The 14919-nt window shown below is 40.6% G+C and overlaps 1 protein-coding gene across 1 annotated transcript in view; it reads left to right on the top strand.

Moving 5' to 3' along the window:
* The window catches only part of PAMR1 (peptidase domain containing associated with muscle regeneration 1), a gene marked incomplete at its 5' end in the record, with an annotated part of 32249 nt that extends 18582 nt beyond the window's left edge, over positions 1-13667 (top strand). Inside the window, 6 exons of the mRNA XM_010024520.1 lie at positions 3701-3871; positions 6678-6890; positions 8468-8534; positions 10618-10850; positions 11350-11645; positions 12890-13667. Of these exons, the coding sequence (XP_010022822.1) occupies positions 3701-3871; positions 6678-6890; positions 8468-8534; positions 10618-10850; positions 11350-11645; positions 12890-13426 (1517 nt within the window). The remainder of the gene's footprint in view (positions 1-3700; positions 3872-6677; positions 6891-8467; positions 8535-10617; positions 10851-11349; positions 11646-12889) is intronic.
* Positions 13668-14919: the final 1252 nt, after the last annotated feature.

The following is a 14919-nucleotide window of genomic DNA, read 5'->3' as shown; positions in this document are numbered from 1 at the left end:
GCCCCATCCCTGGCAGTGTTCAAGGCCAGGTTGGACACAGGGGCTTGGAGCAACCGCGTCTGGTGGAAGGTGTCCCTGCCCGTGGCAGGGGGTTGGAACTGGATGAGCTTTGAGGTTGCTTCCAACCCAAACCATTGCATGATTCTATGGCAGGATCAGGACCATCCTGCCTAGGCAAGGCAGCCTGAAATCATATCAAATGTCTTAGAGAGTTTAAAAACTGAAGAGAATGGGGTCAGCTCAGGTAGTTGGATTTTATGTCTAGTATGTGCATCCAGAGGGTAAGGGCAGAGCTAGGTGTGAATGACATTTACAAAATGTTCTTTTATTTTCTTTCTGACTTAAGAGAAATGTCTGTTGGGGAGTTTGATATAGACTTATGCCAGTAGAGAATGTTGAAAGACTTCAATAAAATATCTCAAACAAAGGAGGCTGTCCTAAAATTCAATGGAATATACTGCACATCCTGAAAGATGTAAGAACCAGTCAAATTCACACTCTTGATGGGAAGCTATCCACAAAAAAAGATAAGAGAGAAATGGATGAAGCACATGTGGTCTAGGATTCCCTTCACGATAATTGTTCAAAACTCCATTGCCAGAAGGGTTCATGATTAAAGGGAAAAGGTGCAAAATTGCTGCCTGAAACATATCAGATGTAAGGGATAAAAGGAGAGTTAAACTGAAGAGGGAAAAAAGCTACAGAGCTCAAACCAAAAGCAGCAGAGGCCAGTACTAGAGTAACTATGTGACTTTCAGGCTAGATAATACAGCTGAAACCAGAGCTCAACTGTGGTACTGAGATGCAGGGAACATCTCAAGATTCAAACCCACACTTAATTTATAGAAAGAATGGACTTACAAAATGATCCAAAGAAAAACCTAAAATGAGTGGCTGTGCCTCCAGGGGCAAAGTTTAAAGAACAGGACAAACCATGAAGGAAGATCCTGTGTTACAGGGGAACAGACAGCCAGGAGATAAAGGCATGGGTAACAAAAGGGACATGTCTATTAATAATACTTAGCTGTTTTGCCATCAGAGAAGCCCCACGGTGAGTCTGACACAAGTGGGTATGAGCTAATGCTTGTAACATCCCTGTGAGGAAAGGGGTGCTCTCATTTGTTAGATACAGCAGATGAAGCAACTTACCCATGGCCACAGTTTTATAGCTATGATTAGATCTCATGACCTTCTGTCTCCGTCTCCTCTACTCTAGGCCATACTTCCAGTCCTAAATGAATCTGTGCCCGAAACACTGCACGAAACTACATCATAAATAAACCCAGAGTTGTTCCAGCTGGGTTACACTGTCACAGAGAATCTAAAGAAAGTCTGGCAACCAGACCAAATAAAAAAGACTAGAAATGAAATATCTTAATCACACAGGAGACTGACCAAGAACAAATACTTACAGTTTGTGGAAAAAAAGAAGTAAGTGTGGCTTGGTGACATTTTTTCCAGGGTGGACCTAGAACACAAAAGCACTAAAACGTTTGTTCTGCAGAGCTGGACTGGACCACAAGCAAACCAGAAAACCTGTATTTATGATAAAAGGGAGAACTCTGAGTGGTGCCCAGATGTTTCTAATCATCTTCTTTTCTCATTTGACAAGCTGAATGTAACTTTACATTGAAAGAGAGAAACATGAATGTAGTGAAAAGAATTTCTGTTTAGAGAAAGATTTGGAGGGAGCGACTGGGAATACAAAGGTCATGACTGGGAAGACAAGTGTTCTGAGAATTTAAAACACCTAGAAAATCTATGCTACCATTATTTCCATTTCATTTATGTATGTGCTTGTGTATACACATCTGCACCTATATATGCATGTATATGTATAAATGCCTATATTTCACATGAGAAACATCAAGGGCTAGGAATTAATTTTGTTGCATTTTTATCATTATTTTTTTGCTAAAGATGACACTGATGCAGAACACTTGCAACCAAGAGGAAATGTCGAGCTCCCCTAACTGGATGTGTTTTGATTTGGAGCAGTGAGTCTGGGCCCTTCTGTAATGCTTCAATGTTAGTTTTTCCTTCCAAGACTTGTGCTTGCTTGAAGTGCACAAAGAATTCGGCCAACTCACTGTTTGATGGTTATAGTAATCTGTAAACTAAGGGAAATTTCTGTTCTTGAGAATGTTGCTGCTTTAGGACTGTTACTCAATAATCTCTTTCTTCCGGGAATAATTGGGTGGTCCACAATCCATGTAAATAGATGCATTCATGTGTGTTCTATGTAAGAATTACAAGGCTGAGGCCTTAGAAAAGTTTTTCCTCTGGAAGCGTAAGGATCAAAATTTGTCCGTAGGTTAGTAAGCAACTAGCTATGAGGCAAGACAGAAGAAGTCTAATTCTAAAAGCATAAAGTAGGGATGATCTCTTTAGTATTCATCTTAAGTGGAACACTCCAGCTCCCTGATAAAAAATCTATAGGCATATCTAAATCTTGCACTGGATCCTTTCCTATGGAGTTTTCCACAATGAATGGCCAGGCAAAGCCTGAGACACACAGAGATGGATAACTATGTAGGTACTAAAATCTGTGTTTCCCACTTTGTTGTAGTTTCTACATATAGAAATACACACATAGAACTTCTACACACAGAAAATGGCTTTTCAGAAGCGACTTGGAGAAGGCTATGGACATTCTCTGTCTTTCAGAACAGAAAGGTAGAGCATCAAATGAAATTATCAGATGGCAGGCTAGAAACCAAACCAAGGAAGGCAGTGTGTTTTTCACACCACACTTAGCTGTAGAACTCATTGCCACAGCACATTGTTCTCACAAGTGTGTAGGTGAGTTTAAAAAATACTCAAACAAATTAATGTTAAAAGAAAAGTATCACCAGGGTATGTTGTAGCAAAAATGCTGTTGTAGTTCAGGTAGTGCTTGAGCCCCAGATTGCTGAATGCTGACAGAATCTCCCAGGAAAGTATTCTATATGCTTGCTCTGTTTTTATATTCTTCCAGCAAATCTACTACTTACCAGCATTGAAGACAGGTTTCTGTGCCTGCTGAACCTCTGTTCTGATTTAGTATGGCTGCTTTGATGCTCTCAGGGAAATCTTGCTCACAGTGTTTAATCTGATATTTACTCCTTGCAGTAGTTAAACAGACCATTGTCTGTAAGTATTTTCCCAATAGAGCAAACCCTGTGGAAAGAGTAAATATCACAGCTTGGTAAATATCAAGGTTCCTTTTTAATGTCATTCTGATAATGTTTGATCCACACAAATATGCTTTAATAGTTCAGTGAGGTTATCTGAAAAACTATATAAAAATGGAAAGAAGAATTTGAAAAGATTTCAATATAAGGCTTCTAAAGATCTAAATTTCTGCTTGATCAAGCATGGTAGTTTGTTCAAAACCATTGTTAAGATGGCAAGTGCTTCACGTACTAGTGTTTGGAGCAAATGAACCCTAATGACACAAACACTTATGCATGTGAACACACTTTTGAATAACCCCACTGAACTGAATGCATCCAGATAGGTTTTGAAAAGTGGCATGTATGTTAAGTGTGTGTAGAACTGACATCTAAACAGCTTTCTAAAGATCAGCATATACCTGTCTTGTAATTTTAACTCCTGTGCCCATTTTAATTGGTTTTTCAATGTGCTAAATAAAGAATCATCCTAACACAGTCCTGTTTTTGTAATAAAGTGGATTTTTTTGAAATATCTGAACTGTCAGTGGTGATGTGTAGGACTCCAGGTGCTCCCGCTCATGGTATTGTGGAAGGAGATGACTTTAAATACGGGGCCCAGGTTTACTTCAAGTGCAACGCAGGTTACAGCTTAAAAGGCAGCCGTGTTGCCTACTGTCAACTTGATGGGATTTGGTCAACACATCATCCTGAATGTGGTAAGGTCACTTTAACATTCTTATCAAATATTTTGGCCAATGTATTCACATGAAACTTGAATATCCAAATGTCAGTTGAAATTTGGTAGAACTGTGGCTTAACTTGAGGGTCTTTTGTGTGGCTGCCTTTAGCAAGCAGTCACGATTGTTTTTTCACTCTGCTGAAGCCCAAGCCTGCAAGACTCACTTATATAAAGGTCTGACTGAAACATCGAATGACTGAAAAATAATTTCCTCAAAGACTTTAGGCACATGCCCTTCTTATACGCAGACTGAAAATCTCTAGGACCAAACCCAAGCGAGGGACATTGTGCAACAATGAATAGCTACTTCCATTACTATGTGCCTCTGATACATCCTCTACAGAAGTCCGGTGCACTCTGTAGAGGTGCTGAGGGGCTACTGCTGAAGACTAGACCCTTTTTTGAACAGAATTCCCACCCTAGAGAAGAACTGATAAAAGAGAAACCTCCATTCGTCCTGGCTGGGCAAGCCAGCATGCCTATCATTCAGCTGTGAAATTCAAAGCACCTTCTCATGCAAAGGGACTTTTAATTTTCCTTTGTTTTGCATAGTTTTATTTCCATATTCCAATATTGTATCAATTGGAAAAGTGCTTTTACAAGTGTGTTGTGGCAAACAATGTAAATTTGGGAGGAGTGTTGTGAAACAGCTGTATATGATTTCATCTGAAAGAGCAAGCTATAGTCATTCTACTACCTAGAGAGAGTATCTCCAGTTGCAGTTAACTGCTAAAGTCCCTGCTGCATGATGTCCCTGGCTAAAGACCTATTGAAAGATTTGTCTCTGGACCTGGCTGTTAGAGTGTTAGGTGGTGTAATTTGGGTCTCTCCTTCCCAGATGTTTTCTCCTTGTATTTAATTCATAAAAAAAAAGTGATAACCCTAGATTAGGGAAGTTCAAGTTACTGGTAGACACAGGATGAAATAAGACAATTTAATTGACTTACTTGATCAAGCTTAGGTACACTTTAAAACATGCACTCCACTCAACAGATGATGCCTCTGGATAGAAAACAATTTGCAAATAAAGCATTATACTGAGAATGATTCCCTATGGTCTTTAGCTGCTCTCAGGTTATCAGTCACTTGTACAGAGGAGCCAAACTGAAAGGAGACAGGGCTTTACTTCTCCCTTTCTCCTGGTGAAGAAGAGGTTCAGATGTTTTATTTGCTGAATATGACTCATGCGAAAAGTATTTAAGTACCCATATAACTATCAACATATGTTAAAATCCAGTGTTGTTAGAGAAAGCATGAAATATATGCTTAGCTTGAATTATATACTCAATGCTAAGAGCACAAGGTTTTCATTGAACTTGTACTACTTTGGTTAGATACATTTTTCCATGCACTGCTGAGCTGGTGACACGAGGATAAAAGAATATGACAGGGCCATTCCTATGCACTGTTACTGTGCTGGTTCGCAGAGATTTAAATAAATGCTTAAATGCTTTGTTTTAAATTGGTGCTTTTGTGAAATGAGGCTCAGCAGGTCTAAAGCAAGGACATGAAGAGGTCATTTGTGGTCAATTGATATCATGGAATCATAGGATCATAGAATGGTTTGTGTTGGAAGGGACCTCAAAGCTCATCCAGCTCTAACCCCCTGCCATGGGCAGGGACACCTTCCACTAGACCAGGTTGCTCCAAGCCCTGTCCAACCTGGCCTTGAACACTGCCAGGGATGGGGCAGCCACAGCTTCTCTGGGCAACCTGTGCCAGGGCCTCACCACCCTCACAGGAGAGAACTTCTTCCTAATATCTCATTGGCCCCTTTTAGGCACTTGAAGCTGCTCTACGATCTTGCTGGAGCCTTCTCTTCTCAGCCCTCCACAAGCAGAGGTGTACCAACACGAGCTGTCTAGACTAGACATTCACTGGTTATCAGGCAACGAGATCTCAGACAGAGGAATTAAACAGAATTGCATGTTACTGCCAACGTGACAAGCAAACTGAGATGAAATCTAAAGGAAAAAACAGAAATACCTTTTTAGCAGCTAAATAGAAAGTATGGAGAAGTTAACATACAGAGGAAAGCATTTATTAGCATCACATAGGCAATACTGTCATCCAGATTTAGGCCAAAAAAAAAAAGAGTTTAGAGAAAAAAAAAAAACCAAACCAAACAAAACAAAACAACAAGAAAGGGGGAAATATCGGGAAGGAGGAAGTAAAAGTGGCTTTATAGGCAGAACCTAGCATGAGTAAGCTTTCCATATTCTCTTTCAGTTCCCATATTTCCTGGGGTTACTGAGATCTCTCTTTCTGTGCTGAGAAACCAAGATGCAACCAAACATAAAAGTAAAAAATGAGTAGTTTAGTTTTATTATACAAGTCCAGTGCAGTATTGAAAGCACAGGAAAGGGAAAAGAACGCCAAGGACCTGTCTCCTGCAAATAGTTCAAGTGCATGCTTTGATGACCCTGAAGTAGCCCTGTTGATGGGAAATGAACTTCATACACAATCAAGGTTCTTTTTCAGGATGGTCAACTATGTTTTAAGACCTTTTAACAATCTGAGCATCTTACAGTAAGGTGTAAGAGAACCTTACATTTACACTAAAGACGCTAAAGCGTGTATTATAAGCAGACATTTGTATATTATAATTTCTACTTTACTCTTTGATCTTTTAGAAGACAGAGATCCCAGATGCGTCTTGAAAAGGCAGCTTTGCTGAAGTGTAGGCTGAAGTGTAATCTGAATGAAATGCCAAGCAATCTGATAGGTAAAAGTAATGTAGTGAACCTGATAAAATGATTACTATTTTTTTCCCCTATCATTAGTTCTAGATGAAAAAAACTGCTCAGATCCTGGTGGCCCTCTCAATGGCTACAGAAGAGTAGTAGAAGACACTGGGGCCTTGAATGGACGCTATGCAAAAATTGGCACAGTCATTGCTTTCTTTTGTAACAACTCGTATGTTCTTAGTGGGAATGAACAGAGGACCTGCCAAGACAATGGAGAATGGTCAGGGAAGCAGCCAATCTGCATAAAAGGTAGTTTTCAATCTTTTTTTGCCACAATTCACAAAAGCTGCTATGTTTTTATTGGAGTTTGTTTTATATAATTTACACTCACTGAACAATCATTTTTGCTAAGAATAACCCATCTCACTGACACCTCATACTGAGATTCGTAGTTTGCCAGCTCCGTTGGCTGCTAAACTCAGCCAGATAAGATGCCAGTGATTCCAGAAGAGGTTTCCATCTTTAAACATGGAAAGGAATGTTCCCTAAGACCCTTATTACCCTCCTTCTAGAATAAAACCTGTGTAAGATCAAAAGAAAAGATCAGGAGGGAATTGAAATAGAAGGAAATAATTGCTCTCATAGGCCCCAACTCTCCTCTCATGATCCTTTTCAGTCCCAGTCATGGGATGGAAAGAACAAGCCTGTAGATCGCACCCTTGTAGGTTTGGTCCAGAAAACCACCAGAGGACATGTTTAAACTATATGTGTTTATCAAAACAACAAAACACATCTTTAAATCCTTTGCTAGAAAAGGAATTATGCTGTTCACCTGGAGCTACTCTTAAGTGTGTCTGAAACCCTGAATGGATGAATGAATTTGAGCTAGGGAGCTGCCAGATTAATTTCCCCAAAACAATTGTTTGATGCTTTTTCTTGGTTTAACTGTAGTAATGATAAATAAGATAATATGTTTGTCCCCTGGGCAACTTGCTTTATTCTGTTATTGTAGATGGAAATACTCTCTCCCTGAAACATATAATCATCTGTAGAAAGCATCATTATGGATTATAACCATTTGCAGAAAGTATCTTTACTGATGGGAACTTTGACAGTGACATAAAGGTTAACATATACAGTAATCATAAAGACCTGGGCATTGGTAAATCCCACAGAGCATAAGTACACAGCCGTACAGATTAAATCCATTCTGCAAGATTCCCTTCCTTCCATTGTGCGCAGCAGGAAGGAGATCCTGGCAGTTATTTGAACTGATAAAACTGAATATTTTATCTGGCTTTTAAAGTAAAGAAAAAAAAATCAGAAATCCCAGATATCCCTTCTGTTATTTTGGGCATACTCAGGTAACTGAGGTGTTCCTTTGAATCAGAGTCTCCAGCTCCTTCTGTGGGTACACAAGCAAACAGACATTTTGAAGTCTGTGACATCCCACAGCCTTTCTCTCTATGCTGACTCACTGGGATCAACTCTGTGTGGTTACAGGATGGAAATTAAATATTTTTTTAGCTAACTTCATTATTGTGAAAGTTTGCTCAGATTCCAAATCATCAGCTATAGTGGTGTAAACCTGGCATTCAGACACATTGAAAGGCAAATCTTCCTCCATGGCTGGAAGTGCCAGTGCAGAAGGCACTCAGTTGCATCCACTGTTGTAAACGGGATAGATCTGGTGATCCGTGAGGAAGTATTTTTTCCGATGCTTTAGGTTTTAGGGCCTATCTTCATTTTAACACACATAATTTACTGCCTCTTTTCTTAACCCAGTCCACTATAGCTAGTAAGAGGAAAGAATGGAAATGTGTATGAACCCTAACACTTGAGCTGTGAATGTGGAAAAGTATTGTGCAACATTATATTTTTTCTAGCCTGCAGAGAGCCAAAGATCTCTGACCTGGTGAGACAGAAAGTGCTTCCAATGCAGGTTCAGTCAAGGTGAGAATGCAATATCTCAACTACAGTTTAAAAAACAAATGTGACTCCTTTCCACCCTGTGTGTTTAGCCTGACAATGGAGCAATGAGAGCTGCTGGGAGGGGAGGGCTGGTTAAGTGCTGGTTTGGAAGCTGCTAGAGGCAGCCAGGAAGAAAGGCATGGTTAGAGATGTGCAAGATACTGGGTTATGCTGGAATTAGGCTTGCAGACTTTTGGCAGGCTATGAGAACAGTCTGAGAGCGGTGCCTTGGAGCTAATGAGGTGTCTTAAAACATGAACATGTGGTGTCTTAGTGAAGAAAAGAGTGGGAAGAACACGAGAGAAGGGGGTAATTGATATAAAATTGTGTTTGAGATGGGCATGGGGGAGACAAGAGGAAGTAGGACAGCAGGGAGTAAAGCATGAAATATCAGACCCTGTCTGAGCTTACCCTTTTGCTGATTTCCTGAAATAGGACCAATCTGAATTAGTGATGCTGCAATGACCAGGTTCATTTTTGTCCAAGTAGTAATTTCTCATTTCAAGGTGGATTTTTTTTCCAGTACATGATTCATTTATTTTTAGATGGAGTGCAAGAACTGGCCTCATCTTTGGTCTTAGGAACAACCATACCAGGTCAGAATAAAGGTCCAGCTCAAGCCATATCCTGTCTCTGGCAATGACCAGTAGCAGATGCCTAGAGAAGACTTTAGGAACAAGGCAAGCACATACTTCCCAAATACTCTCCCACTCTCCAGCAACGTGATGTATGATTGTAGAGGCGGCCCTGAGAAGCCATCAGGAGGCTTTAGTAGTCATCAGGGAATTCTTCTTGCTTAGGTTTCTCAATTCACTTTTCAACACAGGTCTTTGTGCTAAATGTTTCAGATGTTAACAAGAGCTGTATGAAAGGGCATACATGCCCCCACCTCCGTAGCATCATCGTGGCACCGCGTTGACTCTTACCCCTTGAAGCAGGATCTCCATTTCATAGCTTAACAGTGAGGCGAAGTGTTGACTATGCACTATTGCAAGGTCACATGCAAGTAGGGAATGGGACCCTGGCAGCCTAAGCATGACCACAGCAGCTCTCATCCTTTGTCCAAAATATAAGAAACTTGTCATTGCTCTTGTTCTTAATAACTTTACTTTCCTTGAGTGCTGTCATGTACTGCCTCACAGATTCTATCTGATGGAGGCAGGCTGTGTCTCTCTGTGATCAAAAATGGAATTACCACTTGAAAAAACCCAACATGCTTTTGGCTTTTCTGGATGCAACAGTACAAGAAATTTCAACGGAAATTAATTTCTTGCTGAAATTTTCAGTCATAAATAATTTGTCGGGTTTTTTCTGTAGAAAAATGCTTTTAACCATTAGAGTAAGGGACACATTCTAACCGATGAAGACTTAAGTATGACTGTAGACAAGCTTCTGGTTTATATATCTAGGCTGGTGTCTATATTTATTTTTTTAATTATGTGCCATGTTTCAGCTAATCAGTGCAATTTCTAAATAGAAGCTTAGTAATTACTGCAATCATGAAATCTCTGTGGTGAGGCAATTATTTCTGCTAATTGGTAAATCAAGCAACTTTATCAACATGATTTAATCTGAATCAATTCCTAATTCTGCCTATTAAAGTGTTCACTAGAGAAAAGATGTGCCTATCTCTTCTCTGGTGAGAATTAATTATGGCAATGCCAACATCCAGTGTAATTTCTTTATTTAAAAACGTGGTCTCTCAGTCCTATTGTGAATGGCAAAAGCTGCTCCACATTCAGAGGCAACTGGTTGCAATCCAGAAACTGTACAATTTAAAAAAAAAAGAGACACAAATAGAAGCTTTATAAACATATGTGGTTTTATATTCAAATGTGTATTAATATACATACTTACATGTAAATAAAATAGCTCCCATCTAAATGGGACTATTGCTCATCTGTGTTGGAATGGTTTTTTTGCTTTGTTCTTTCACAAGCAAACTTGATATGCTTTTAAATGATACTTAACACAGCTGGTGATAAAGATATGGTAATGATCACTATTCTTCTTCTTCTTCTTATTATTATTATTATTACCTTGTGTTCTTTGTGCCTTGAAACAGGGAAACACCTTTGCATCAACTTTACTCATCTGCATTCAGCAAGCAAAAGCTTGACATCTATCCCACCAAGAAGCCAGCACCGCCTTTTGGAGATCTGCCCCCCGGGTACCAGCATCTGCACACCCAGCTTCAGTATGAATGCATTTCTCCTTTCTACCGCCGCCTAGGCAGCAGCAGGAGGACTTGTCTGAAGACAGGAAAATGGAGTGGGAGAGCTCCTGTGTGTATTCCAAGTGAGTCTCCAAGGGAGAAAGAACACACACATCTCTGGAGGGATGGGAGAACAGGATGTATATTCATCTCAGAAAATTAGGATGTCTCAGCCGTGTAGGCTGCCTCTGCTTCCAGATGGGAGATAGGAGCAATAAAGCTTGGAGGATATGTCAATCAGGGGTACTCTTTCCATTTCTTTATGCAGTCATCTCATTATAGTGCAGCTTGATAAGGTTGTACTGAAAATTCACCTGCTCAAGTGCTAAATCCATGTTCCTACTTCAGCCAGGAATTCAGATAATAATGGGAAAATCATAAGTTTATTTTTTTAAACTACATAAAATACTCTTACATTATAATTTCACAGGTTGGAGACACAGGTTAATTAGAAAGCTATCCCTCATGCTAACCATTGCAATTTGGTTTCTTTTGGCACAGCCTAAGCAGGAATCAAGAGTGATATTCAGCTTTTGTGGTGGGGAAAAGGTGTTACCTCATTCTTGGTTCATGTTTCCTCAGTCTGTGGAAAAGCAGAAAACATCACCCTTCAGAAGACAGTGACCTCTACCAGGTGGCCCTGGCAAGCGGCAATCTATCGGACAGCCAACGGCATAAAGGAGAACAGTCTCCGAAAAGGGGCCTGGATCCTCATCTGCAGCGGGGCCCTGGTGAACGAGCGTACTGTGGTGGTGGCAGCTCACTGCGTCACTGACCTGGGCAAGACCGTTGTGCTCAAAGCAGCAGAGCTTAAGGTGGTTCTGGGGAAATTCTACAGAGATGATGACAGGGATGAAAAGACTATCCAGAACCTGCGGGTAAGTCTTCTGGGAATGGAAAATGATAAGTACAAGCAGACGCTGAGCCCATCTGTCTCGTAGAGGGAGAAGAAGGTTGTCCTTTGAGCACACAATGCTCTTTCAAATATATATCTAGAGAGTCAGCTGACAGAACAAGGCACACAGAGGGCATATGCTTCAGTTCATTAAGTTCCCTTGGCACTGTTCAACTCCTGTGTTTACCCCCTAACACAGATCACTAAGAAAATAGCTCAGGTTCCATGGGTCATAATGTCTTGAGTGATATTGCCAGAAAAAAAAAAGTAGAAGAGATGCCAGCTACTATCAAAAGTGATCAGCATAATTTATGAGGGAAACACTTGTGCTCTAGATCCTGGTTTGATGCCATGAGCACATTTCACATCTCAGCCCCAAGGCTGTACAGCATTAAACTCAGAAGTTTGTGTTTGACTCCAGCTCCAAAAATAGTACCTCATGCTCACCACTTGTGTTTTTCAAGTAGAACTAGAAAGGTTGGAGTCAAAATGAGGAGAAATACAGCAACTTTGGCTGTGTGTGTCTTTTTCTGGAGTGGCAGGGTACATGAGTGAGTTAATGGATTTTATCCAAGGAATGATAGTTAATTTGATTCTTTCCCCCTTTCGCCCATTTTTAGTTTCTTTCTCTAATTCCAGCTTTTTCAGACTTTTCCTTTTAGGAAATACATATTATTTACAGTCTTTCATTATAGGAATCCTATCTGTTCTTGTAGTGTTTTCATCAAGGTAACTAGCAGTAAAGCTTTAGCCCCAACATCACTCAATGTACTGCTAGTATGCTTCCCTTGTGGGAAGATGGTTGAATTTCAGTTAGAAGATAACATTTTAATTTGACAACACTCACCCCCAACCCCCCTCTCCCCCCTTCAGATTCTCCAGGCTGAAGATAACATGGCAGGTTAAATCTTTTTAGTAAACTGGAAAAACTTGAACTGAACATTAACCCCCCATTTTGATGAAAATACCCTTGTCTGCTTGTCATTAGGAAGAGTTTCAGGCCAGAAAAACTGTCCGGAAACCCAAGGGGAAAAAAAAATAGTTAGAAGATGCTTGATCTCTTTTTATGTTTCTCATTTGAGTGAACACTAGGGTGAAAAAACAGTTTGGGATTGGAGGGTCGAGGAGAAGTATGAAGAATGAACTAACATGTATTATAGTAGTGTGGGGAAAGAGTGCTGCTGCCTTGCCACTGCTGTTAACTCTACGATTCTTCCTGCTCCCCAGATTTCTGCCATTATAGTGCATCCCAATTATGACCCTATATTACTTGACTCTGACATAGCTATCATAAAACTCTTGGACAAAGCCAGAATCAGCAGTCGTGTTCAACCCATTTGCTTGTCATCTTCTCATGACTTGACTTCATCCATAGAGGATTTAAAAATAACCGTTACTGGCTGGAAAGTATTGGCTGATATTAAAGATCCTGGATACAAGAATGACACAATCCGCATGGGAGCTGTTCGGATGGTGGATTCACTGTTGTGTGAGCAACAGTATGAGGATAATGGGATACAAGTCAGCATCACAGACAGCATGTTCTGTGCCAAACAAGACCACACAGCCTTTTCTAATATCTGCCCTGCAGAGACTGGTGGGATTGCAGCCATAACTTTGCCAGGAAAAGCATCTCCTGAGCCAAGGTGGCACCTGATGGGATTAGTGAGCTGGGGTTATGATAAATCTTGCAGCCTAGAACTCTACAGTGGCTACACCAAAGCTCTTCCTTTCAAAGACTGGATTGAGAAGAACCTGAAATAAAAAGCCATACCTGGAAATGGCATTTTACGACTATTGTAATATCTCTCTCAGTCTCTGCTGCATTAGGCTTCTCATCCCAGTCATGAGTCACATCTGGGATAAGGTTAAGGCAGACAGCCTGGTAATTTTTCCTAGGATCAGATGTTCTATCAGGCTACTTTTACTCAACCCATCACAGAGGGTCTTAGTGCATGAGAAGTTTTGCTGTATTTTGCCTGTCTCCCCTGGTGGGAGGATGATGCTCTGCTCTTTAGTCCGACCCACAGAAACAGGACAGCGAATTCTGACTGAAACTCATCTGTAGCATGGAGTCCCCTAGAGAAAGCAACAGCAAGCGTCTCCCAAGGATCCATGTGAGCAGACTGGGAGGCTGGAAAAGAGTAGCCTGAATTCATTATGATAGATGAGCTTGTTACCGTGTGTGCTCTCTGTATTGCCATAGTACAATGTAATCTTTTCCCCTCCCAAGTAATTTACACATTTAAATAAACCATGGTTTGTGTTTTTTTAAACCTACATATCTATGTCTGACATTATGCAGATTCCTTGTTGCTTTATCTGTGTCACACTCGAGGGACTCTCTACTGCTCTTGTCTGTTTGCATGTGACACTCACCTGGGACTCTTCAGGCACACTGAAAAGCAGAATTAACACAAAATTCAATTACTACATAAATGCCCCCCCCCCCCCAATACTGTGCTGCTATTGTTGTACATGATCCATTGCAATGAAATGTACAGGGGAGTTCTCTTCCACCTTGTATCTTGAACAGGTGAAATCCCAAAACATGCTTTTAAAAGCATTTTTCCATGTAGGTTATTTCAAAGACCTATGAAAACCTCAGAGAAACTTCTCATTCATATAATTCTGTGGCAAAACAACTCTTCTGTGACTCTTCAGGGTGAAGAACAATGTCCTTCCTCACGCTTAGCAGGTGCTTTTCTTTACCAGACTGTTTGACATCGAAGTGTAAGATTCTCCCATTGTACTGGACGTCACCCCATGTGATTTATTTTTTTGCTTCCCTGGGCAGAAAGATTTAATGTGTTATGGTTTCACACTTCTCTTATTTTCACTGGCAACAGGACCTGGGGTGATGTTGCTTGAATCAAAAAGTGTAAGGGTTACAACTAAAGCCTCTCTTTATCTTGTTTCCCCGCCTCCTCCTGCCAGGAGATTATGTCTGGCTGTCAAACTGCGTGGCAACAACAGCACCAAAAATGCAGAATTAAATGTGAAAAATAAGATGCGTTTCATTCCTCTGCTGGGAGGAACATGTGCCAGTGAACGTGTGGTACTCCCCTGCTGACAGAAGGGGTTAAAGGCAATTAGGAGACAGTTTTGGAAAGGGCAGATTTGCAGAAAGTTAACACATGTTTCTTCCCAACAGAATGGAATGAGAAAGGAATAGAATTGTTTACTGGAACCTGGCTTGCCCAGTCAGAGATCTTCCATGATGACATTAAATCAGAGTCTCTACACTCTAATGGTGA

Source organism: Nestor notabilis, unplaced genomic scaffold (assembly GCF_000696875.1).
Source record: "Nestor notabilis isolate BGI_N333 unplaced genomic scaffold, ASM69687v1 scaffold17851, whole genome shotgun sequence".
NCBI lineage: Eukaryota > Metazoa > Chordata > Aves > Psittaciformes > Psittacidae > Nestor > Nestor notabilis.
This window is presented reverse-complemented; position numbering and strand designations above follow the sequence as displayed.